The sequence below is a fragment of the Naegleria lovaniensis genome (genome assembly GCF_003324165.1).
Source record: "Naegleria lovaniensis strain ATCC 30569 chromosome Unknown tig064, whole genome shotgun sequence".
NCBI lineage: Eukaryota > Heterolobosea > Eutetramitea > Acrasida > Naegleriidae > Naegleria > Naegleria lovaniensis.
In genome coordinates, this window is record NW_025407886.1 from 1 (window position 1) to 24,350 (window position 24,350).

Below are 24,350 nucleotides of genomic sequence, written 5' to 3' on the forward strand. Positions count from 1 at the left end.
TGTACAGAAGAAACCTTTCAATCCGATTCTCGGAGAAACATTTGAAGCTACCTTTCTTCATGAAAAGGATCCTACCAAGGATATTCAACTCTTTGTCGAACAAACATCTCATCACCCTCCTATCTCTTCCTATGAAGCCCAAGGTCATAATTTCAGATTGCACGGATATTGTGGTTACCTTGCAAGTATCCGAGGAAATGCCTTGAAAGGCGGCCAAGTAGGTCCAACATATATCGATTTTGAATCGGATGGAGCAACCATTCACTACTCACAACCATTCTTGTGGCTAAAAGGTATTTGTTGGGGAGAACGAGTTCTCGAATATTATGACAAGATGGCTTTCACAGAGAACAAGAATAATCTCGAATGTGAAGTAGTCTTTAATCCAGACCAAAAGAGTTTCATTGGATCCTTTTTCAGTAGTCAAAAGACCCCTGTTGATTTCTTGAGAGGTGAAGTTAAAAAAGATGGTAGCGTGATCGGTGTGATTGAAGGAAGTTGGTTGGGTGTTGTTCACTACTATCCTGGACAAACAGCTGATTCATTGTCTTCAATGAAAGACAAGGAAAAGGTCGAAGTATCTCGCAAGGAAATTTTCAATATTGCAAAGGAAGTTCCAAAATATGCTAAACCTTCGGATGATCCTCTTCCATCAGATGCTCGTTTCCGAGAAGATGCTGTTGCTCTCCGAAGTGGAAACTTGGAATTAGCTCAAACAAAGAAAGAAGAGCTTGAGAACAAACAAAGAAGAGAACGAGCTCTCAGAAAGACTGGATCCAGTCGGAATAGCCTTGCAAGCAATCAAAGTGGTAGCGAAAAAGACTTGATAGAGGCAACTCAAAATTAGTCATTTTGTGTGCAAGATGTTGAGGTTTTTGAGATTACAACGAGAGATGTTACTCAATTCTTTTTACCATTTATCTATTTATTTATCACACGCCTTTGTAAAAATTAATAACGATATTGTTAAAATGTGACAACCCAATTTTTGTAACGTCGATGGTGTCCATTCATATTTTTGATTGTTTATTTTGAACGAGTGGTTTTGCTACGCGTATTTGAGCTGCTCTGTCAGAAACAACCATGATAAATACCGATACTGTATTTAAAGTACATCCTTGTTGTATTGATCTTCTTCACTTTGAGGAATAAGCTCTGTTTTTATGAGTATATTAAGCGAGAGTTCTTTGGCTGCATGACAAAAACAAGTCTAAATGAATTAGTTCATCAATGTCAATCGATCACGTCACAAGTGAAAGAGAAAATTAAACAATAGTTATTTCGAAATGACCACTTACATAAAGTAAAATTGTAAGAACCCATCCAATATATAATAGAGTATTAAATATCGGGCTTGACAGCATTGGAAGCGGAGATTCCATGCTTCTTCCATATTCAGCCCATACAAAAAACACAACATGTAACATGAAAAAGAAAATATCTACATTTGTGGCGTAATAAATCACATTCAATCGTCTCATATTTTCTGTGTTAGTTTTGCTGTAGTATTGATAACATAAAGTGAATGACATGATAATTATGAGACCCTTCACGATTATCAAATCCAATATCGATCCAACAAGAGGATAATTTGAAAGTACAAATGATTGAGCCCGATTCATTTCCATCAAATCACTCCATCGGGAATTTTCTGCATCAATACTATCCGAAAATACAATCTTACAAAGATGAATGATTGCCAACAAGAGGAAAGCATACGAAAATTTTCTCATTTTGGCCAACCAGAATTCGATTTTTGCATCATAAACTTTTGATAATTGAAAAAAGTATGCTGATTTTGAAGGTTTCAAATCGGATCCTTCTTCTTCATCCAGTTGTGGCTCTGGAATGTTTTCTGGAGGTTGGATGTTTTTTGTTGATGTCAAAAATTCATGCAAATCAGCTACGAAGTGTTTCAGTGTTTGTTGAGGCATTTTTTTTAGGTGTGTTCTATTATTTAATTAGAAGATAAACTGAACGATTATTTATCAACTTGGAGTTCTTTATTTACAAATCATCATTATTGCTCATGATGGCAATGAATTCATTTTCATTAATTTCTCCATCTCTATCAAGATCAAACTCGTCGATCATTGCTTGCAGCTCTTCCTCACTCATACTTTCTCCAATTTCTCTTGCAATTTTCTTTAAATTTTTTAAACTTATTTTACCATTTCCATCTTCATCAAAGAGTTTAAAAGCTTTCTTAATTTCATCTAACGGATCTCGTTCTAAAATCTTGTCCGTCATCACCTGCAGAAATGAATCGGAGCTGATCATCATGGGATGTGAATCGTCAAGAGGTCTCTCATCAAGATTCTCTCTCATCAACCTCAGCACTTCTTCTTTTTTAATGTCGAAACCGAGAGCTCTCATTGCTACTTTAAATTCATGTGCATCCAAATATCCATCTTTATCCGTATCAAATAATTCAAAAGCTTCTTTAATTTCTTGTTTTTGTTCATCACTCAATTTTATTCTCTTTCCGATGCCGCTTTTCGATGGTAACGACGTTGTTGGTGAGGCTTTTCTCAAATAATCTGTCTTTCTCAAGGAGCTCATAATAAATAGTTTTAGTGTGATTTGTATTGGATGTGTAAGGGTATAGAGATTCCGATGTGATTGACTAAAGGGATGTTGTAGTTGGTTATTGCGTGTATTTTTTAAATGTTTGAAAAATGTACAAAATTTGGCGGGATTCAATTTCCGTCTCGTTGCTTTCTTCTTTCTCACAGAGAGAGTTGTTTCAGTCATAGGAATAGCCGAATAGGTGAAAAAACTCACAGAGTCATATTGATATCATAAAATTAAGAAATACACTTTTTTGGTTGGGTTCAACAATTTTCAATTTTGGATAGTACGAACAACAAGTACCCATATGCTTTGAAAAGAAGCTATTTACAGATGAATCGACATCTTGCAACAGTGTTGAAAGGCTGTCGTCATGAATCACCGTCATATGTATAATGACAGAGAAAATGGAAAATAGAATTTCACAACAAACACAGTTCGTACGAATGGTTTACAAAAGAGCCTTTTTGGTGATGAGTATACTGAAGCCACTTGATTGCCTCTCTGTAGATCAACAAATAAACCTATTTGATGTATTATATTCCTCAATACAACTATTCAAAATACATCATAAATTCTACCCTTGTCTTGACGTGTCGTTTCGTGTACGTGTAACTACATTCATACTACAATCGACCCTTAACACACTCCATTTGTATTCCAATCTTGTCCCATCGAGCTCAGAAATACAAACTTCCAGAGCAAGTTCTATCATTTGTGTATGACAAATTCAATCTCTCGTTTCCATTCGAGCGAATGCTAGTGGATGTATGGCCAAAAAAAAAGAAGCAAACCCCCAAGCGGGCATTTCAGGAATAGTCTCTTCATCATCATCAGTAGCCCTTGGTGCTGGCTAGTCTGTATTTGGTTCCATTCTCTCGTCCTTAATTGTGCTTTTCATTATATTCTCTCTCTCTCAAGAGTTGTATCATCCTTACTTGCTGCAACAACTATTCCCCTACAACAACACCCTCATAGACATACTTTTAAAAAATGTGTCCTCTAGCCTCATCTCGGGGGAGTCCAGTCGTAGTTGCCTCCAATCGTGTTTCATCCTCACCTTCTTCGAGTAGGCCTCAATCAGCTTCATCGGTGAGGTCTTCATCCTCAATATCCCATCATTATAATCAATATAGAAATAATACAAGTATTCAGAGTGCAGCTGTGAGCCTGAGTAGTGTTCTACCGGGAGGATCTATCATCAATGGAATACCAAAGGCCAATTTCAGTGCTGGCCGAAAGACTGTCCTTAATGCCACTCAAGAGAAGGACAAACCTCGAAAACGACCCAATGTTAGCAATGAATCATCGAAAGAATTGGTCAATGAAGTGAGAAGGAAAGCAAGATGTGGCACTCATTGTAACGAGGAATCTAAGACTCCACCTCCACGACTCATGAGGAAACGGCCACAATCAGCAAGTGTTTACCAACCCAGAAATGTTGTTGTCGATCCCCCAGACACAAGCGGAGTGCACAGAAGACGATTAGTTACGCCAACACGAGAGAGAACCACCACAGAAAGTGATCACACCTGCGACAATGCAAATGAAGACCTAAATGTCAAGAGTATTCTCACATTTGATCCATCTTCTCTCTCAAAAGACGACCAGAAAAAGGTGTCAGATTTTGGTAAAGTTGGAAAAAAGCAGAACTCATCGATGGCATTAAGGTCGTCGTTTGAACAATCCTCGCTGGTGAATGTTAAGGTTTGTATGATTTTAACATTGATTTGTACTTACTTTTCAAATTGTGCTACCTACAACCCTGTCATTACTAATCAACTATGACATCATACCTCATCAACTTTGCATCTTCTTGACCTGTCACCATCATGAACTGCATACAATACCTCATTACATTTCAATCTAATGTCTTTATCATCATACAACACTTCATTTCAACGACATTCATACAACAGGCTGAATTGTCCAAAGACCTGCTTCCTACAACCAACTACTGGAAGGTCCTCAACGACAATCACATCGAGTTGAAACCTCGAGTACGACCTCCAACTGCAGCAAGAGCAGGTTTGGATTCTGTGGCCGGTTTATTGAGATGGGAATAGTGATTTCGATTGATCGATAAGCACAAGTAACAACACATGTTAAAGTAAGAGTATTTGTTTTATAAATTAGAGAATGTTGTTATGTACATATTCAAGTGTACGGTGGAAGGAGATCTAGGGATGGTTGGTTAACGTTAGGTTTGGAGAATCATTAGGTAAACTTGCTGTAAACAGGTTTACAAGAAATCAAGATCGTCATCGAACAGCAAAGGTGACTTTGGAGCTCTGTTGAAAGTCGAGAAATCAAACATGTCATTGTTGCAGGCTTCTGCACAAAAGTCGTCATGAATGGCAGTGAATGGATTCTCTTCTTGTGGCTTGATTGTCTTGGACTGTTCGAGGAATTCCTTAATGATTCTTGTTTGGGCCAAAATATCTTCCATCGAGTAGTTTCGCTCAGTCTCAAAGTTGCTGTAAGGTGCACCAAGGAATCGTTCAATTTCCAAACACTCTTCTTCATTGAAATTGAGATTAACGTCACGATTGTCAACGACAGTGTATTGGATTTGCTTCTCCATCTTGACCATCACTGGTTGTTGAGGTTGCACGAAGACTTGTTGTGGAGCAACAATATCTTCGTCACAGGCAAGATCAACACTGTTCGTAACTAAAACTGGAGCAGTGCTGGATGAGGATCTCTTGGATGGACACTTTTGAGCTTGCAACCATTCAACTTGTTGCTTGGAGAGTTGGCTGAGTGGATGATAATAAGAGGCTTGTGGTTGTTGTTGCTTTTGGGCTGGCAATGGTAGCACTACAGCTTCTTCTTCCTCTTCCTTTGGTACGTATTCATCGTCTTCATTAGTGGCAGTGTCATCTTCTCCCTCGTCGCTAAGCATCTTGGAGTAGTTGACTCGTTGACCTCGTGTGGTTCTTGGTAACATGGCAATATCTTCATTGGTTGACACTTCATCTTCGTCTTCTGAAGAGGAAGAATCGTCTTCATCGTCTTCAACAATAAAAGATGTCTTTCTCTTCTTGGTTGAGCTTTCAGTTGGCAATTCTCTCTTTGGAGCTGTCTTTCTCTTCTTCGAAGAGCTTTCCTTTTGCACTCTTCGTCCTTCACCAAGGTAAATCTTTGGGAAGGCCTCTTCTGGAATTTCTACAATTTCAGTAAAGTTAGTTTCCCTAATACTGTCTGGACCAGTGGTCTTTCTTGCCTTTTTGTAAAATGTGTAGAGATCCTTCTTAATGTTTGGTTTCAACTTGGAAAAGGTGTCAATGAGGCAGCAACTCTTCTTCAGAGAAGCCCATCTGTTTGAGAGTTGGTTGTCTGTTCTGGTGTCCTTATAGTACTTTTTGCTCATTTGAATCCAAGATCCCTCAAAGTGGTGATACACAGAGAGGAGTTCAATGTCTTCGTTCTTGGACCAAGTGGATTCCTTATCCTTAGCAACGAGAACTCTCTTGTAACGTTGGAAAAGCTGATTGGTCTTGAATCGACCGTTGAAATATTCTCGGGAGATATCCTTCCAATTATTACCATACTTCTTGTATCCTTCGATGAGTTTTTGATCATCTTCGGCAGTGAAGAGTGAGCTACCGTTAGAGTTCTTTCTGCTAGATGCCTTCTTTTCTACCATTTGTAATGAGTGGTGTTATTGTTGGTGGTGGGTATAATGATATGAATTCAGATGAGGGTGAGGATGAATCAGGTTCCTTAAAATTACAAGGCTTTCTCGACGATTTGGATAACACACGAATTTGTGTTGGTGGTGATGGTGGTATGGTTTTATATAACAGAATAACAAAGTGTTATGGGAGTAATGATGTTGGCGGAACAACAAGGCTTGTGTTGATGATAATATGGTGTGATCGTGTCTCGGAAAAGGGAGAGAGGCTTCGATGATGGGAGGAGTGAGGCAGACTACTACTATCAGCAACTGCTTGTTGGCGCGTATTGTTGTGTTGGTTTTTTTTGTGTTTATTTGGGACATGGGTAGCGTCGAGTCGAGTGACTTTATTGCACTCCCACACACTCAAGCCTTCTTCTCGATATTGAAAGAAAGAGCGCATGCGATTTTTGTGGTTGACATTTGTCGAACTAAAAGAGTCTTTACTCATACTACTCTTGGAGTAGAATACCAGAATGGGCAACGTTGGAGTCTTTGATGAGATTCTATGCACAAGCAGGCCATTCGTTAGAACCACACATACGGAAAACACAATGAAATGAACCCATCATCGATCTCGAACTGAGATTCTCTTCATTTGTGAAACTCATCTCGCAAAGAAAAATTTTTCAATTGCAGTTTTATTCTCCCTAAACGATCAATGATAGATGATGGCCTTGATTGCAAATAGAAATTGGATGAAGTATTTTGGTTGGTGTGTTCTGTTTGGAGAGGAATCTTTACAAATTCATTGAACTCATGAAAATTTATCCATTGTCTTTTATGAGCAATTGAAAACCACGGAAGACTTGGAAAATCAGAAGGGGTAAGTGAAATTGGTGTTTGATGTTTTGTGATATTGAGAGAGGAATTTAGTGGGAGTGTTTATGGGATGCAAAACTTGTCAACAGTAACAAGTTAGCACTGACACTTTTATCTCTCTGAAGAAGATAAGTATTCACTCTCTCCAATACTGTTGAATCCATGGTCATCAACATGTGTTGTTTTAACCCAATCCACTATTGCTACGTAATTAAGACTTAACCGCTGTTGTGCTCAAGAATTGACTCAATTTAGTCTCTACCCTGCTGATGACCATTTCCATTGAATTAACTCAAAAAGTGCAAATATTGGTTCAAAGTTGCCGAATACTATTTGAACTTGAAAATGAACCAGAATAGAAATCACAAAATTGTTCTTCTTCGTCTCCATTTGTGTTTGATTTTTACTTTTCGGATCAAGACAAGGAACGAGTTTATAGATGCAGTTAATTTCCGCAACGACATGATGATTTTCAACTTTCAAGTAACAAGGATGCGTTGTATAAATTCCAACTTATTAATTCTCTGGCATCATTATCGTTTACTAAGGCTTTGAAAGTTAAAACTACCTTGATTTTGTCGTTTATGCACTTTTAGATTTGAAATCATTTTAGATTGTGAAGTTTCGGCTTGCATTCATTCCATCTTCACCTCCAGTTTTGAATGTTCCCAATTTGCACCATCTTCATCATATTTTTCATTAATTAAAAAAAAAATCCTCTCGATCACCTTGCGTCTATCTGTCGGTTTTTCTGCAGAGAGAATAAATTGTTGTCGGATCATTGAATAGTATCATCACGTCCATAATTTCATGCATTGGATCTCATTCCAATAATTTTTGATTTAAATTTTGAAAGATCCTCTCTGGTGATGAAAAAGATCACAACTCGTTATTCATTACTCTTCCTTTCTTTATTACTACTTTAACATTTTCAAAACATGTTATTATCGAGTCATCAACCAACCATTCATAATGATGATGACAATGTGGTCGAATCCATTTTCAAAGAAGGTCATTGTGAAAATATTCTCTCTATTGGTCATGACATTCATCTCATTGATTCCATTGAAAAATATAACGAATTATTGAGAGATGTCATTCAGGATTTATTGGATTCATCTCAACATGAAAATGATTTAACGAAAAATTATGCACAAACTCGTCTCTTCAATACCAATACCCCTTGTATTGGGTTAGATTGTGAAGGATCTCCTGATTTGGAAAAACAAAGTGGTACCCTGTGCATTATTCAACTGTCACTTGTCAATAGAAAAGCAACCTTGTTGAACAAGAAAGAAAAAATTGATATTTATATTATTGATGTTTTTAAGATCGGTGGTAAAACTCTTGCCAATGAAACCAACTTGCGTGAACTATTAGAATCGACTCGAGTTTTGAAAATTATACATGATGGAAGAAGAGACGAGGATGTACTCTATTATCAAATGAATGGAACACGTCTGAATTTCACATGGGATACTCAAGTCGCAGATATTTGTATCAAACAAAGCCATATCCTCCACAATATTCCAAAAACTTCAAGTAGAAACCTCAGTATTATTGAATCGCATTACATGAGTCATTTTGTGAAATGGTATTGTTACTTTGATGCCATGACCAATAGTTTTCATGCTTCCTCCTATGACTCAATTCTAGAGTTTATTTTTGTTGAATTAGAAGAGTTTATCAAAAAGATTTCTTCCAAACATGCTGATATTTCTTCGGATTTACTCAAATTGTGTGCCAAGTCATGGTCTAATGCCATTGTTCATACTGCTCATTCTCTTAAATCAAAAGACAGAAAAGATGCTCATATGGCCTCAAAAGTGTGTCGAGATGTGTCAAAGAAATTGCATGACATTACATTCTTTGCATCTGGAAAGGACAAGCAATATTTTATCAACAAGTTCAAGAAAAGTCTTTTGAAATTAACTTTGGAACGATTTAATGCTACTCTCTCAAAAGCTCATTATGAAAAATATCTACAAAACAATTACTTTGATCCTGAAACCTCAAGCAAGGAAAGTAACAACAATGCATCCATACTTCCAATGAGCTCGGAACTGGTCAGAAATTTAGTGTCTCTAAACATGTTTGAAAGAACTGGATATTTGAATATTATATTTATTTCTAATTTGTATTATTTTGGGATTATCAACACTGCAACGTTGTTTGACAAGATTATTTTTGCCATGATCTCTCATCATCAACAACGAGAAACCCAAACGAGTGTTGATCTCTTTTATTCACTTATTCGACTAAATTATGTTGAGCTGTTTTTAGAAATGCTTTCAGGAAATATGGATCAATATTTGAAAAACAAGGAACTGACATGTCACGAAATTAACACAAATTGGGAGGATCTTTGCAAAAACATCCAACAGCTTGTAAAGAACATTTCACGAGAAGTAACCTCTCCAAAGAGTCCTCGTTTTCAAGGATCAGATGTTGTGAAAATCTTTGAACCACTACCAACTGGTAACAAGTCCAATAATTATTTACCGTTGGATATTGTTTTTAACCAACGATGGTGTATCATGTCTGGCTATCCAAACACCTCTCCGCAAACATCTCCTTCAGCCACAAACAATACTCAAAGTTCAGATGAAAGTGATGTGAATACAATACCATCAACTAGTGCTTCAAGTAGTTATCCTTCTGCTTCAACGGATCAATTTGTAATGACATCTCATTATCCAGTTTCCTCGTTTTTCAAAATTAAGGGTCTTGTGAGATTGTTGCACGATTTTTCAATGATTGACTATTCGTCAAAATATGAAATTCAGAAAAATGTGATCGAACAAGAATTGTATTGGAAGATTCGGCCATTGAGTCAAGATCAAATTGAATGTGCCTCAATGGATGTGAAACATTTGTTATTCCTCTACGAAACGCAACGATTATTTGTGTATAACAAGAAATTCAAGCCCTCCAAAGATTCTTCTTCATTGTCAACAACCATTGTACGAAGAAGCCATCTCTATGATCGCTGTTTGAGAGATTTTGAATTTCCACACATTCCAGAATATATCAAACAACACATGTCAAAATATGGGAAAATGGATGATGGATATTACTATGTGGATGTACCACTCGATCCGTTCTTCAAGAGCAAGTCAGAAAATAATGCTCATAAAGAACAACACATGAGATTGTTTTTCTTTCCTTTAAAGTTGGATCGAGAATGTAATTTTGAATATGAAGACAGAGATCAACTTTGTAAACTTGTGTCATTAAGCTCGGAAGAATCAGAGCAATATGTCTCCAAACACTATTTGGGAAAGATTATTGGAGCTAAGGGAAAGAACATTGCAGAATTAATTATGCAATATCCAACAGTTTCAATGGGAGCTGGTGATGGCGGTTTTATTCTAATTGGTCAATACAAGGAAGTTATGGAAGTGAGTGAATTGTTGTTAAGAGAGAAGCACATTGAGCTACCTTCGTCACAGGCAGGAAAGCTTGTTAATAACGCTGGATTGAGTCGCATTAAATCCAATTCTGGATGTGAGATTGTGAAACTTATTTATGGAGAGAAGGGAGAGCCGACACAGAGAATTTTATTGATTGGAACAAGAAATGCAATCGCAAAGGCACAAAACCTTATTCAAAAAACGATTGAAAGTATGAAAAAGTAAATAAACGGAGAAAATGTTGAAAACGCAAATAATTTTCAAGGTCACTCTTTAATCTTCCAAATTTTTTACCCATGAAGTATCCATTTTGTCTGCATTTGCTAGCCAGTAGCTTTCCATACCTTCTTCCACGTATCCCTTCTTCTGATTTACCTCAATCACGTTTTCAATGACATCTTTGAATTTTTTTGAGGTGTTTAAATAACCTTCTGAAAGCAACCTCTCAAACTCTGAAATGGACGCCTTAAAATTAGGATCTAAAAACATTTTTCGTTTAGCAAAACCTTGCTCATCAACATCCACACCATCCTGCACTAAAAACTGGGTCAGATATTTTTGATGCTCTTCGTTTAACAGTTTGTAAATATCGTATGAAAATATATCCTACAAATATTTGATGAGAGAAATTCAATTAGGTCAAATCATCTCAGTATTGTTATTTACCTCCAAGTTAACTTTGTTCAAAACAGAATTTTTGTAAAACAATCTTGCCACCTGATTGCTGAGTTAAATTATTTTCAAAGAAATATTTGCAATTATTTTGTGATCATTCATCCGATGAATATTCCATATCAATAAACACATACGCATAGTTAGATTTAGCTCCTTTCTTTCCAAAAGATGCTTCTTTCTTTTGTACAGTGATCTCTTCTTCCATTTCATCGCTACGTTTTGGTTTTTTAACTTGTCGTGTACTCCTTCGGGGTTGAGTTGAATCATCATCATGATCTTCGGAAATAATAATAATTGCATCGTCTTGATCATCCATCGTCATGCAATGGTCTGAATGATTTCTCTTGTGTTTAATTTCATCAACATGATGATCATTATTGCAAACGATGTCGGTTTCTGTGTCCTCATCGTCGCTCGAAATTATTTCCTTCTTGGATCTTTTGGAACTCTTTGCTGGAATTCGTCTTCTCGTCATTTTTTTCTTTTGCTTGAAATGGAATTTCCAGAATTTGGTGTCAATGTTTAATAGTTTGGACTAAAAGTCAGAGACCAGCTCTATTTTTCTATTACTCATGAAATCGATTCGATGTCTTTGAGTTTCTGCAGCTCCAATGTGGAAGGAAAGTTTTGTTTGTGATCTTGTTGCGTAGGGACTCTCAAAAGCATTCTCTCCCATATCATCATCGTCACCGTCGTCTTCCCATTCTACATTCACTGCCGTGTCACCTAATAGCTTTTTAATAGTAGCCCAACTGAATCGTACGTCGTGGTGATCGTATCCAAATACAGGATCGAGTGTCTTTCTCAAGAATTCCTTAGTGTACTTGTCAGAGGTGTAACCACTTCCCATTTTGAGCTTGGGGTATTTCTTGGATTGAATGGAATCAATGATTTCATCTCGTTTAACTTTGGCTACAATAGAAGCTCCTCCAACCACTGGATATTTAGAATCTGCTTTCTTATCGACCACAATTTTTTCAATTTCAGGAAATTTCTCTTGAAGTTTGGTTTGATATTTTGTTGGATCTCCCACTGTATCAATATAGACCTCTTTCAAATACTTTCCCTTTTTGTTGAGTGCTTCACTGGCCGTTTTAATTAAATGAATGGCACAATCATGTGAAATGAGATTGAGATTGTACTTTTTCCTAGAAAGCATCTTGTGAGAAATTTCATCAGAAGTAATGATACACGTCATATAATGCACAATTTTCGCATTTTGGCGAAGTAAATCGAAAATAGTGTTTCTTGTTTTTGCAGTCAGTTTTTTAGAATCATTCACTTTAAATGTCTTTCTCAAGAAATTATCAGTATTATATTTGGTTTTGCAAAACATGGAGGCATAAACAAGTGGTCCAATCACTGGTCCTCTTCCAGCTTCATCAATTCCCATGACATAGGCGTTATCATCATCATCCGAAGATGGACGGTCATCATCTCCGATATTGGCAATTTGAATAGTGGTATCAGATTGGCTTGAACTAGCTAAAGAAGAAAAGTCTTGAATTTCCTGCTGCGAATTATTTTCTTCTTCATCTTCCTCTTCTAACATTTCCTCCTCGGACACTTCCTCTCCAAACTCATCATCCAAGTTCTTTCGACTTGACATTTTTGTTGTTTTTTAAATTTTGAAAAAAATTCCAAACGTTACAAGAAAGTATTTAACCGGGTTAATTGCTATTCCACAATGACCAACTTAAAGCGATCAGCAACAACAACAACCACAGAAGAACAACATGCATACACAATGGTGAGCATTTTCCTGATTGATTTTTTACCAAGTCCTACTACTACTTACACAACCAACATGATCATTGATGAAAGAAGCCTTTATCCCAACAACATGTTGTTGAAACACAAATTTTTCTTACAACAACTTGGAAAGAAGAAATGGTTGGAAGCACGAGAGAAGGAATGTAAAGAATTCTTTCCTGTTGAATTGATGAATGATCGAGAATTTGTTTTGGATCATATCCGCAAGTATGGATATGGCTTGCAACATGCTTCCCAACGTATTCGGTCCGATAAGGAAGTGGTGTTGCAGGCAGTGAGAAGAAACGGTTTTGCTCTACAAAATGCTGATTATGCACTCAAAAATGATTCAGAGGTGGTTCTCACTGCTGTTCAGCAAGATGGAACAGCCATCCATCTTGCTTCTGAAGAATTACAAGGGAATATGGAAATTGTGTTGAAAGCAGTTCAACAATGTGGTGGATCTCTCGCGTACGCGCCTTCAGAGTTGAGAAGTAACAAACAAGTAGTGTTGACAGCAGTCCATCAGCAGGCACATGCAATCTCTTATGCAGAGTTGGAAATTGATAGAGAATTTGCGTTGGAGGTGGTCAGGCAAACCCCCTCTTCTTTGCGTTACATTCATGACGAATTTCGATGCCACAAGGATTTTATTTTGGAAGCAGTGACACAGAATTGTGAGGCGATCGAGTCGATTTCGAAGTGGTTGTTGATGGAAAGGGACTTCCTTATTTCAGTTCTGAAATCAGCTTTTCCAGAATTAGACATGACCTTTCCAATCTCCAGAGAAGTCATGATCTACATTGTGCAACGTTGTGGAGTTGCCTTAAAACTTGCTTCTGATGAACTAAGAAACGACAAAGAAGTTGTAATGCATGCGGTAAAACAAGATGAGGGATCGATGGAATTTGCTTCAAACGAACTCAAGAATGACAAATCTTTTGTTATGGAAATACTAAAGCAAAATGTAGATGCATTCGAGTATGTGTCACCAGAGTTAAAGCGCGACAAGGAAGTAATGTTATATGCGGTTAAGAAAAAAGGGATTTTTCTGCGTGGTGCTTGTGACGAGCTCAAGCATGACAAGGATATTGTCATGGAAGCAGTTAAAACCAACTATACGCTTGAGTACGTGCCACAAGAACTGAGGAATGACAAGGACGTTATGTTGACCGCTGTGAGAGCCAATGGTGATTCATTACGATATGCCTCAGACGATCTTAAAAAAGACAAACAAGTTGTGACGCAGGCAATTATCGACACTTCGTTTGCGCTACAACACGTTTCCGCAGAGCTCAAAATAGAAAAAGACTTTGTTCTTCAATTAATCAAAATTAGCGGCGGTTTCATGACGCCTGAACAGTGTTATTTTGGAGCATTTCTAGGCAAACACAACCAAGAATTGCCTTAGTGCTGTTTAATGGAATGAAAACTTGGTTTTGGATGGCTACGGCCATATCACGATGAATGCACCTCATCCCGTCCGATTTGAGAAGTTAAGCATCGTCGAGCTGCATCAGTACTGAGGTTGGAGACAACTTGGGAACCTGCAGTGCTGTAGCCTTTTTGCCTGTACACATCCGTGGTACGTTGTTTCAGCCCATGAGATGGATGTTCTCACCGTGATTTCTTTTGCTGGTAACGATATTTTCTTAGAATTCAATGTTAATCATTCAAATTATCGAGCTAGTCAACAAGGTTTGTAATAAGGGAAACTATTGGTAATTCTCTTGATTTTATGGACGGGATCTTGAAAGTCTTGGAACTCAAATCCTGGATGTAAAATTGTTGAAACCATGTCCAAAGACAACATTAATGACCAACAACTTTAATGTAAAACGTCCCCTCAATGGCATTGAATAATTCAATTCAAAATTTCAGCCCATGAGATGGATGTTCTCACCATGGAGGGTTTGTGTTGCGTTCCATTATTCTCGACAGAGGTTGAAATTGATGGAACCAACGACGAATCATTTGCAATTACTACATGGATACTGTCCGTATTCGTTGTATTCATGGGTGAATGGTTGTTCATTGAAGTACATCGAGGGAAATCCAGGTCTTTTTCTTGTTGTGAATTTCCCAATGACGAAACACTATTGGATGAAGAAGACATGGGTGATGCAGCTTTTTCTTGTTGTTCTTGATTCAAGTCTTCCTTCTCGAACTGCTTTACAAATACATATTCCTTAATTTTTCCTCGACGAGTATGCAATGGTTGGGGTGACTTTTTAACATTTTGAGATGGAGGAAGGAGAGGTGATGACGCAGGTGGTGTTGTTACAGATTTCGAACGAGTGGTGTTGTTTGGTTGGTTAATAAAATACAATTGACCACTACTGGAGCCATAATTCACAAATTTGGAATGTTGTTTTTTTGAAATCTTGTTAGAAGGTGACATGCAAGAGGATGAAATAATGGAAGGAGGAGAGGAGGTCTTTTTGTAATTCCATCGAATAATTTGAGGTGAATGTTGAAAAGTGGCGAAATTGCTTGCGTTGTGTGTCGTGGAGGATGAAATGGAATTTGATGAAGCATAGTTGTTGAGATTGTTACTGGAAGGTGTTACAGAGCTGAACCTTTTGACGGGATTGCTACTAGTTGCCATTATTTGCATGTTGTTACTGTTTTGGTATTCACGTTGCTGATCTTGACATTTGACTGTTGTAGGTGAATATTCCATTGGTGGATAACAACCTTTCAATGGTGATCCACCAATATTTGTTGATAAATTGCTCGTGGGTGGATAGACCACTACATGTTCATTCTGTTGTGTTTGTTCTTGATGAACGACAAGTCGATGATTGGGACATTTTCCTTTCATTCTATGAGAAGCGTGGTTGTTGCGAACAGTAAAATCTTGTGTAAAACCTCTACATGTGGTCGGAGAATGAATGAGATGATCATCATTGACTTGGTTATTGGTTCTTTCTGATGAAGAAACACTGAGTGAGGACAAGGATGATGTTATTGGAACCATCTTGATGATTGGAGTCAATGACCAAGTAACTCAAAGTTTGTTAAAGCTCTTCTATGGGATGAATTTTCACAACCGAATCGCACAAGGTTGCAACAATGGTCGTTTAGATTATGTGTTGTTGTTGTGTTGTTTCTTTTTCGAAAGGATGAATCAAAAGTTGATGCTGCTGGGCTGCCTCACCGAGAACCAACCCACAACCGACATCTAGAGGTGAGCTATGGGTGACGCAAATGTACATGTCAAGCACAACATATACTTTTCTTTACATCTACTACTCAAAAATTCATGGACAAAACTTCTGAAAAGCGCTGTAAGGAATGGAAAGAATTACTTGATACATTCACGGGGTTCGAAACAATTCTCCTACTTGCCTTTACATTAACAAACGCGTATGTGATGCCATGCATACAACAAGAGAAGCAGGATAGATATACTTTTCCCCAATGATGCAGTAGTAAGAAGCAATAGAAGACTGTTGTGCAATGAGGAGCAACTGAGAATGAAGAAGGCCTCTTATCTTGCTGGCGCGAATTTGGAAATGTCATCTTTGCTTGTCAGTCTTTTCACAATAAGAGCTGTTTCTTTGCTTGTACATTTTCATGACACGTTCAATTTCATCCAACGCCATGTGACCAATGCCTTCGATTCTGTAATGATATCCATACAATGGGCCAAACATCAAGTCCATAAAATAAGGCGAGTGTTCAAATTTGAATGGATGAGCATAAAATCCTCCCAGTCTTGCAATTTTATCGCAATACTCTAAATGAAATTCTCTGTGAAAAAATTTGACCGAGTCAATTCCTGCTTGTTTCAGTTGTGAGATTTTGTTTTGGTTTGCTAGAATTATTTCATTTCTTGAAGGGATTGAGCAGAGACCGGAGAGAACCATTGCTGCATATCGAGCTTGCAATTCGCTTCAAATAATATGCCAAAAATTAATAATTGAAGTACATAATTGTTAACCTACCATACTAAAAAAGGATGAACTGTAAAAGGTAATCCTAGGAATATTAAATTTGGTTGATCCATGTGGAACATGTGCTCATAGAGCATGGTTGTCCTTGAGCAGTGTTGGTCCATTCTCAAAACATCCTTGTCCAGGAATGGGAAATCTAAATCATAGCCGGTGCATAGTACAATATAATCTGGAACCAATTTTTTGCCATTCTCAAATGAAATGTCCATCTCGGTAAATGATGTTACTGGTGGTAACACCTTTACTCTTCCAAATCCAATTTCAATAATTAGCTCAGAGCTTAATCCTACAGTATGGTTTCGATTTGTGTTGTGGTTGAATGGATAAAATTGCTTCGACGTTGGCAGCTTGCTATTGATGAAATAATTGGCAAGAAGCGTCTGTATTGATTTAGGAAGAAATTGAAAATATCGTCTTCGTATTGGATTGTGATCTATTGGCTTTCCATCATGAAATTTCGGTAATAGTGCAGCACCTTTGTGAACGGAAATAAATGTCTTGTCTGTAACGAGAGCTATTCTTGAAGCAATGTCACTTCCACTGGAACCGCTTCCAACAATTAGTACTGTCTTATCTTTAAATATCTCGTAATCATCTTGGTAATATTTCGAGTGAAGTACTTTTCCAAATTTGTATGTAGATGAAAGATCTCGAAAAAATGATGGAATTCTTGGTTTGTTGTTTCTTCCATTTCCTACAATTACAGCATCAAATTCTCTCTCAGTAACTTCTCCGCTATCTACATTTCTGGTTGTAACAAACCAGGTGGATACTGTATTATTGCGTGAGGGCTGTTGTGACACTTTTATCACCTCCGTTTTAAATTGGATATGTTCTTCAAGATTAAATTGTTGAGTGTAATCTTTTAAATATTGAAAGACTTGTTCACTAGAAGGAAAATCAGGGACATTTTCATTCATTGGAAAATCAGAAAATGCCATTAAATCTCTGCTCGTATTGGTATGCAATGATGAATACATGGGAGAAATGTGTTCCCAATCTCTATCATGAGAGAATGACGATTTCATATTTGAAGCACGATCTGCATGGATAAATTCAGAAAATTGCTCATGTTTTTTGGTTGCATCAAATCTCCATAATCCACCAACATGATCACTCTTTTCAAAACACATGACCTCAAAAGGTACATTTGAAAAATCAGTCAATAACGTTTTGAGTTGAACCAATCCAGAAACTCCAGCTCCGATGATACAAACTCTTCTTGGCGAGTCTTTGGAATTTGGTTTTGAGAATTTGCGGTTCGTCGAGTGGTTGAACCAATCACTCGTGGAGAAGTTGGAGTAATACCATTCCGAAATTAAATAGATGGCATGTAACAAATATCTCATGATGAAAAGGCTTGTGTGCCAACACCAGTCCAACAAGCTCCGAGAGCGCTCTGAAAACATTTTTTGTTGTTGGTTCAAAAAGACTTCTAACAATCATCATCAAAAAATAAGCCACAACAACGATCATCGGATCTTGTTCACTATTAAAACAATTATTGTTGTTATTATTATTGGATCATCCTCTTGAACGAATAATTATTCATTATAACATCATGGGTCTACTCGATGTGTTTCATAAAAAGACACCAGAAGAATTAGCCAAAGAATGGAAATCAAATTTGCGAGGCGAAGTTCGAAACATGGACAGAAATATTCGGAAAATTGAAATGGAAGAAGTGAAAGCAAAGAAGAATATCAAGGATTTACTTCGGAAAGGTCAAGAAGACGGAGCAAAATTATTGGCAAGAGAATTAATCAAGACTAGAAAATCAAAAGTGCGATTGCACAAAACAAAAGCTCAAATTAATTCCGTGATATTGCAACTTGATCAACAATTGCAACAGTTACGAGTGATGGGAGCATTGAAAAAAAGTACAGAAGTCATGCAAGCAATGAATCAAATGATGAAACTACCAGAACTTAACGAGACCATTCGAAATATGTCAAGAGAAATGGAGAAGGCAGGACTCATTGAAGAAATGGTCGACGATATGATGGACGATGTTTTGGAAGATGAGGATGTTGAAGAAGCTGCCGACGAAGAAGTTAGCTCAGTATTGGATGAAGTGCTTGGTAAAAAATTGAGATCAACCAAAGTCGGAAAAACAGAATTGGAAACTGAAGAGCCTGAAGAGGTTGTTGAAGATGAAGATGATATTGAACTCCAAAAACGGTTGTCGGCATTGAAAAATTAATTTAATAATCTTGGCCTCCAATTGGCTTTTGAATTCAATGGAAAATTCATATTGTACATAATATTTACGTGACATGAAATAACATTCAATGTAAAATTTTGAAAAGGTGAGTTAGAGAAAATCAATAACACTTACTGGTAACACATGATGCTTATTATCTAAAATATAGTAGTCATTCTCATTTCGTTCCTCCTGCTTTGATTCTAGAGAGTATTGTGGCCTCACGGGCGCTAATGACTCCAATATCCACTCATGTCTGAAAGCTTCATCGGGAGTAAATCTCTCGGCAGGATCCCATCTAAGACAACCTTCAAGGAACGAGACAAACTTTTTGTCGGGACAATCAAGAGCTTGTTGTAGCGTCACACTTCCAGGAATCCTCTTCTTTCCGGTTTTCTTGTTGATAACTAACCTAGGCTGATTATTGGAGTCGAAAAACTTTTTCCTTCGAGTGCTCAGCTGAATCAATTTCTTGGATGGCATTCCCATTACTTCCATGATATAACATAATTGTTCCAACTCGTTTCTACCAGGAAATAATGGATATCCAGTATACAACTCTGCCAATATGCACCCAAAGCTCCACATATCAATAGCTCTTCCGTATGAAATTCCTAAAATGATTTCTGGCGATCTGTAGAAGCGAGATTGAATGTAAGTGTAAATTCGTTCATTTTCCAAGCATGAGCTACCAAAATCTATCATTTTGATATCTGTTTTAGATGGCGACATTAACAAAATATTCTCTGGTTTGAGGTCGCAATGTATGATTTTTTCTTCATACAAGTATTGCAGCGAGTTTAAAATTTGCAATGCAAACTTCCTTATTAGTCCCAAGCTCAGCCCTCGAAAATTATTGTTCTTGATGAATTCATACAGATTAATACTCAACAACTCAAATGTAATGCACAAGTGGTTTCTAAACGTGAAGTAGGACAACATTTCGATACAGTGATGTCTACCTTCCTTATCATTGTCCTTCAAATGTTTCAAAATTTTAACTTCTACCAGAGCTTGTGCATGAAAACGTTTTCTATTTCTAATAACTTTCAAGGCCACAAACTTGTTTTCCTTTACATCGTGGGCTTTTACAACTTGACCAAAACTTCCCTTTCCTAAAAATCCTACAACCTCATATCTATATCCAATGTGATCATTAAGTACCAGTTTGTAGTCTCCTCTTTCGTCATCATATCCAAAATTCATATCTTCATTTGCGTTTACAGTTCCTTTGATTTTTCTGGCAGTGCTTCCAATGCAGTAGATTTTGTGGAAATCTAAAATTTCTGATTGTTCATAATCCGTTAAATAATCGCTGTATGACTTGAGAGCAGCTGCAGGAGTGATAGGATCCATAAACTTCAGATTTACAGTTGTGTTTGGCAGCCCTCGTATAGATTTAGAAGATGAAGCCCGTGAGCTGTGTCCTGATGTTGTACTAACATCATAAATAGTCTGCTGCTTCTCTTCTTTAGCATATGAAGATATTCCTTGTTGGAAATTGGAAGAGGTATCTACCGTATAGTTTGAAGCTCTAGCACTTAAAGGCATTGTTGCTTGAGGCTTACTTGATACATTCCGAGCAGTTTTTACAGATTCTGGTACTCCAGAACCAAAGCCCTCAAATTCTATGGTAGGCTCCTTATGTTGCTGTTGTAAATTAAGATTGAGCTTTAGGCTTCCGACCGTATTATTTTGATGATGAGAGGCTGGTGGATTGTTGGATGATTGAATTGTTGGTATTTGAGAAAAATTATATCTTCTTGCATTGCCTCCTGTTGGAACAGTAACAGAAGTGGATTGCTCATCTGGAGTAATTTGAGGCGGCTGAGACACTACGGCGGCTGATGTTGTGGTCGTTACTACATTTTGTTGGGATGGCTTTCGAGCTGAGTTTAAAGGTGGTCTTGGAGAAATGAATGACATGCCAAGATTAGCTGTCACCGTTGGTACAGAAGGTTCGGAGGGTTTCTTAATGATGGATCTTGTTGAACTTTTTGAGGGAGTTTTTTTAAGCTTGGGTTTTGAGTTGGGACTCGTATTTGTGGCACGAGGTGTTTGAGATCCATTTTTTGAGACTGATGTGGTAGAAATCATACTCCCAATCTGAGGAGGCTGCACTTGGTAGTATTGGTAGCGTGGTGTTGTAAGAGTGGACGAGGCAGCATTATTGTTATTGGTTGTTGAAGATGTTGTTTTGTAGTTGGATCTAGCACTATTGGCAATATTGGACAATGAGTTTCTGTTTCCTCTGCTTGAGGGAGGTCCTGCCAACGGTTTTACTCGTGCAGATGATGATGACGGCACCCCATTCAAGTTAATGTTGAGGCTGGTTTTTTTTATGGCTGTAGCTGTATTTGGTTCCGTAAAAGGATTCAGCTCCTCAGAAGATATTAGGGCATTCAGAATTGATGTCGTGCTGTTTAGCTGATCAATCTCCAGAGGCGGTACCACTGGATGATTATTTGCTTTATATTTTCGTGGTGGGCTATGATGGGCCGATGTTGTGGATGAAGTAACTTGCTGAACAGGAGAAGTAATGGAATTGGATGGAGGGTTAGGCATCATTATATACGTTCCTCTCTTATCTATTCCATTCTTCACTAACATTACTCCGCTGTCCTTAATATGACTCATTTCTGAATTGTTGTCGTTGAAATAATTGATGATGGTGGCTCGGCTTATTTCAATGATATCACCATGTATTACTAGATTATAATTCTCAATTTCGGTAACAACTGATGAACGGGTTGTTCTTCCAACCAAAACTGTTGATGATGATGATGAGGTTTACGGAACCACTTGAATCGTTTCTCGTTATTTTTTTGAAATAATTTGGCGCCAAATCCGTAGATGGTTTGTTTCTGTTCGGCAGTCTGGGTCGGGTCATGAGAGTCAAACATGTTTGCTCACACTTTTCGTGTTGAATTGAAAACAAGAGGCTCCTTAGATCAAACACGAATCGATCGACCACTCTCAAGATATCATTTCATTGAAACGAGTTCAAGCGTGGCTGATTGATGCACGAACTCCGTCTCTTTGAAACACCAACAAGTACGTGCTGATCTCTTGTAAATTTGAATTTCAATAACCGTTACAAAAGAAAATTTACGACGATTGCAACACACCACAACTATCTCATCTTTAGCCTGAAATTCATAGCAAGGCCAAATCGGAAATCTTTTGGTTCATCATTACTATTGGAACCTCGCTTTAAAGAATATACATACAAATAAGAATGAAGACACAAGTGTTCCATGCCAATCCAATATCGGGAAGCATGCTTCCGAAAGGGCAAAGTGTCACTCCCAAGACCTTTACTTCTCGATTAGAATCCAGAAGTGACTTTGGAGCTAAGGAAGTCGTTACCCGAAATGAAAAAATTGAATATACCATCATGAATATTTATGATCGAAGGGCCGACGAAGAGAACTTGAAAAAGAATCAGAGACAGCTCAATGAAATTTTGACAAGAACTCTCTATGAAGCACAAAAGAATTTGAGTGACTTGTCCAGCTTGACCAAAAAGAAATTGGGACCAAAAGCTTTACTGTATCAACAACAGTCACTGGATGACAATGATCCCTTGTCAGCATTGGGAGAAGTTGGAAATTTTGAAACTCCAACAGAGGATGAAACTGCAAAACTCCAGAATTTAACTGGAGTAAATAATTCTAATGAGAAAGTGGATGAAGCTGGAATGGGATCTTTTCTAAAGAAAGCTACGAACAACAAACTCAATTCCTTAACAGAAAATCTCATGCTCAATCAATTGATAGAACTTGTTGACATGAAAAAGAGAGAAAAGCAACAAATGGGAATATTCGATAATTCTCTCCGAGAAATATTTCTTCGTACGCGATCTCTCATTGAGAACTTGTGGGATGAAATGAATATTGAGGACTCTGAAAGGAGAGAATTTTCAAAGAGACATTTTTATCCAGAGACTCTCATAAATTATGTCAATATTTTCAGAGAAATTACACGATTAACTGGAGTTCGCTCCATTCAACACAGCGTGTTGACAAGCTTGGAACAACGAGAAGTGTATATTAAGCGACTCAAAGAAATAGCCATGCATTTCAACGGATATAGACCTGGAAGCTCCTCGCTCATGAGTAAGCTTCAGGACCCAATGGTCAAAAATGAAATACCAACCATTGTGGCCAATCTAAGAGATGTAACAATAGAGTTGGTAGAATCCATAATTTTATGGAGAAGTCAGCTCACTAAAAAGACCGTTTTTCTGTACAATGGAGAAAACTACATGCTGAAAATGAGAAATGATACCGACTTTTTAAAGCTGACAGAATTAGCTCCTCTCTTTGAAGTGGTTGGAATTTCCGTTTATTCTAACCCTCTCTTACTACCAGATGACATTCGACAAAACTCACAACTGTCCTTCAACGATTATGTCAATGACATTATGAATGAAAAAGGAGAACGAAAACAAAAAACACATAGTGCTGTGAGTCTTGTTCAACATTATCAATCGAAACGAGACAATGATAAGAAGCACACTATACGTTTCAGTGAAGACAGCGCCCTACAAAATATTCCTCGAGTGTTGAAGATGAATTTATCATTTGCATATATGGAACGATTAAGGGAAGCAGATCGTTTAATTTTCCTTGAGGAAATGTATGTCAAATATTTGGAAGACAGAGCCTTGCGGGATCAAGCAGCCACAAAAATTCAAAGCCAATGGAGATCCTTTCTTGCTCGTAGATATATGAAGCGACTTCGAATGGAAACAAAGAAAGCAGCTGAGTTTTCCAATAGTGGAACTGCTCAGAGCGGTCCAAAAAAGCTTCTCACTCACTCAGACAGTACTCTTATGGCCATGACAAAAGAAGTGGAATCTCTTACATCCAAAGATCTCAAAGTGGAATTGGAAAAGAATCGAAAAGCTGACGTTTTCTTGGATTCTCTTAATATTTCCGGCAGATATGCTACCTCAATTTTTGACTTTGAATAATTTATGTTTGAATATTATTTAAGATGTATGGAACTGGAAATTAATTTATGTGTAAATCCGAATTAATATTATTTGCTTTTAAACTTTTGAAGAGCTAAGTCTTTGATTTCGTGACGGATATCCTCTTGTGATTTTTGTAATGTTTTTCTGCTCTGCTCCACTAAGGGTCGAATATGTTCCACATGCTCTTTCAATAATTTATAATAGGGATGATTTTGTATTTCCGATGAATGTTTGGGATTATTTCGAATAAGGTACATGGCAATCCAACTGAGAGGATCCACCTTAGAATAAACAT

The 24,350-nt window shown here is 37.4% G+C and overlaps 13 protein-coding genes across 13 annotated transcripts, besides 4 other annotated features; 5 read left to right on the plus strand and 8 right to left on the minus strand.

The window, feature by feature from the left end:
- On the plus strand, positions 1-847 carry C9374_013012 (uncharacterized protein; the record flags this gene model as incomplete). Its single annotated transcript, XM_044688843.1, has 1 exon — positions 1-847. A coding segment is annotated over one exon (847 nt), but the record flags the coding sequence as incomplete, so codon positions are not given.
- Positions 848-1,105: 258 nt separating this feature from the next.
- C9374_013013 (uncharacterized protein) lies at positions 1,106-1,934 on the minus strand (the record flags this gene model as incomplete). Its single annotated transcript, XM_044688844.1, has 2 exons — positions 1,106-1,210; positions 1,299-1,934. 2 exons carry the CDS (start codon positions 1,932-1,934, stop codon positions 1,106-1,108), a joined length of 741 nt encoding a protein of 246 aa, XP_044542066.1.
- A 73-nt stretch (positions 1,935-2,007) lies between these two features.
- Positions 2,008-2,562, minus strand: C9374_013014 (uncharacterized protein; the record flags this gene model as incomplete). Its single annotated transcript, XM_044688845.1, has 1 exon — positions 2,008-2,562. One exon carries the CDS (start codon positions 2,560-2,562, stop codon positions 2,008-2,010), a length of 555 nt encoding a protein of 184 aa, XP_044542067.1.
- Positions 2,563-3,564: 1,002 nt separating this feature from the next.
- C9374_013015 (uncharacterized protein) lies at positions 3,565-4,359 on the plus strand (the record flags this gene model as incomplete). The annotated part of the gene is made up of 1 exon (XM_044688846.1): positions 3,565-4,359. One exon carries the CDS (start codon positions 3,565-3,567, stop codon positions 4,357-4,359), a length of 795 nt encoding a protein of 264 aa, XP_044542068.1.
- Positions 4,360-4,813: 454 nt separating this feature from the next.
- Positions 4,814-6,220, minus strand: C9374_013016 (uncharacterized protein; the record flags this gene model as incomplete). Its single annotated transcript, XM_044688847.1, has 1 exon — positions 4,814-6,220. One exon carries the CDS (start codon positions 6,218-6,220, stop codon positions 4,814-4,816), a length of 1,407 nt encoding a protein of 468 aa, XP_044542069.1.
- A 1,790-nt stretch (positions 6,221-8,010) lies between these two features.
- C9374_013017 (uncharacterized protein) lies at positions 8,011-10,710 on the plus strand (the record flags this gene model as incomplete). Its single annotated transcript, XM_044688848.1, has 1 exon — positions 8,011-10,710. One exon carries the CDS (start codon positions 8,011-8,013, stop codon positions 10,708-10,710), a length of 2,700 nt encoding a protein of 899 aa, XP_044542070.1.
- A 48-nt stretch (positions 10,711-10,758) lies between these two features.
- C9374_013018 (uncharacterized protein) lies at positions 10,759-11,635 on the minus strand (the record flags this gene model as incomplete). Its single annotated transcript, XM_044688850.1, has 3 exons — positions 10,759-11,091; positions 11,152-11,209; positions 11,295-11,635. 3 exons carry the CDS (start codon positions 11,633-11,635, stop codon positions 10,759-10,761), a joined length of 732 nt encoding a protein of 243 aa, XP_044542071.1.
- Positions 11,636-11,695: 60 nt separating this feature from the next.
- On the minus strand, positions 11,696-12,769 carry C9374_013019 (uncharacterized protein; the record flags this gene model as incomplete). Its single annotated transcript, XM_044688851.1, has 1 exon — positions 11,696-12,769. The coding sequence occupies one exon, from the start codon at positions 12,767-12,769 to the stop codon at positions 11,696-11,698; it is 1,074 nt and encodes a 357-aa protein (XP_044542072.1).
- Positions 12,770-12,847: 78 nt separating this feature from the next.
- Positions 12,848-14,322: a sequence feature (Protein overlapping with rRNA (C9374_013020, KAG2372898.1) was converted to a misc_feature.).
- A 110-nt stretch (positions 14,323-14,432) lies between these two features.
- Positions 14,433-14,497: a sequence feature (Protein overlapping with rRNA (C9374_013020, KAG2372898.1) was converted to a misc_feature.).
- Positions 14,498-14,568: 71 nt separating this feature from the next.
- Positions 14,569-14,610: a sequence feature (Protein overlapping with rRNA (C9374_013020, KAG2372898.1) was converted to a misc_feature.).
- A 59-nt stretch (positions 14,611-14,669) lies between these two features.
- Positions 14,670-14,695: a sequence feature (Protein overlapping with rRNA (C9374_013020, KAG2372898.1) was converted to a misc_feature.).
- An 81-nt stretch (positions 14,696-14,776) lies between these two features.
- C9374_013021 (uncharacterized protein) lies at positions 14,777-15,892 on the minus strand (the record flags this gene model as incomplete). The annotated part of the gene is made up of 1 exon (XM_044688852.1): positions 14,777-15,892. The coding sequence occupies one exon, from the start codon at positions 15,890-15,892 to the stop codon at positions 14,777-14,779; it is 1,116 nt and encodes a 371-aa protein (XP_044542073.1).
- A 541-nt stretch (positions 15,893-16,433) lies between these two features.
- Positions 16,434-18,220, minus strand: C9374_013022 (uncharacterized protein; the record flags this gene model as incomplete). The annotated part of the gene is made up of 2 exons (XM_044688853.1): positions 16,434-16,809; positions 16,863-18,220. 2 exons carry the CDS (start codon positions 18,218-18,220, stop codon positions 16,434-16,436), a joined length of 1,734 nt encoding a protein of 577 aa, XP_044542074.1.
- Positions 18,221-18,432: 212 nt separating this feature from the next.
- Positions 18,433-19,074, plus strand: C9374_013023 (uncharacterized protein; the record flags this gene model as incomplete). The annotated part of the gene is made up of 1 exon (XM_044688854.1): positions 18,433-19,074. The coding sequence occupies one exon, from the start codon at positions 18,433-18,435 to the stop codon at positions 19,072-19,074; it is 642 nt and encodes a 213-aa protein (XP_044542075.1).
- A 111-nt stretch (positions 19,075-19,185) lies between these two features.
- On the minus strand, positions 19,186-21,711 carry C9374_013024 (uncharacterized protein; the record flags this gene model as incomplete). Its single annotated transcript, XM_044688855.1, has 1 exon — positions 19,186-21,711. One exon carries the CDS (start codon positions 21,709-21,711, stop codon positions 19,186-19,188), a length of 2,526 nt encoding a protein of 841 aa, XP_044542076.1.
- Positions 21,712-22,312: 601 nt separating this feature from the next.
- Positions 22,313-24,052, plus strand: C9374_013025 (uncharacterized protein; the record flags this gene model as incomplete). The annotated part of the gene is made up of 1 exon (XM_044688856.1): positions 22,313-24,052. One exon carries the CDS (start codon positions 22,313-22,315, stop codon positions 24,050-24,052), a length of 1,740 nt encoding a protein of 579 aa, XP_044542077.1.
- Between the last annotated feature and the right edge of the window lie 298 nt (positions 24,053-24,350).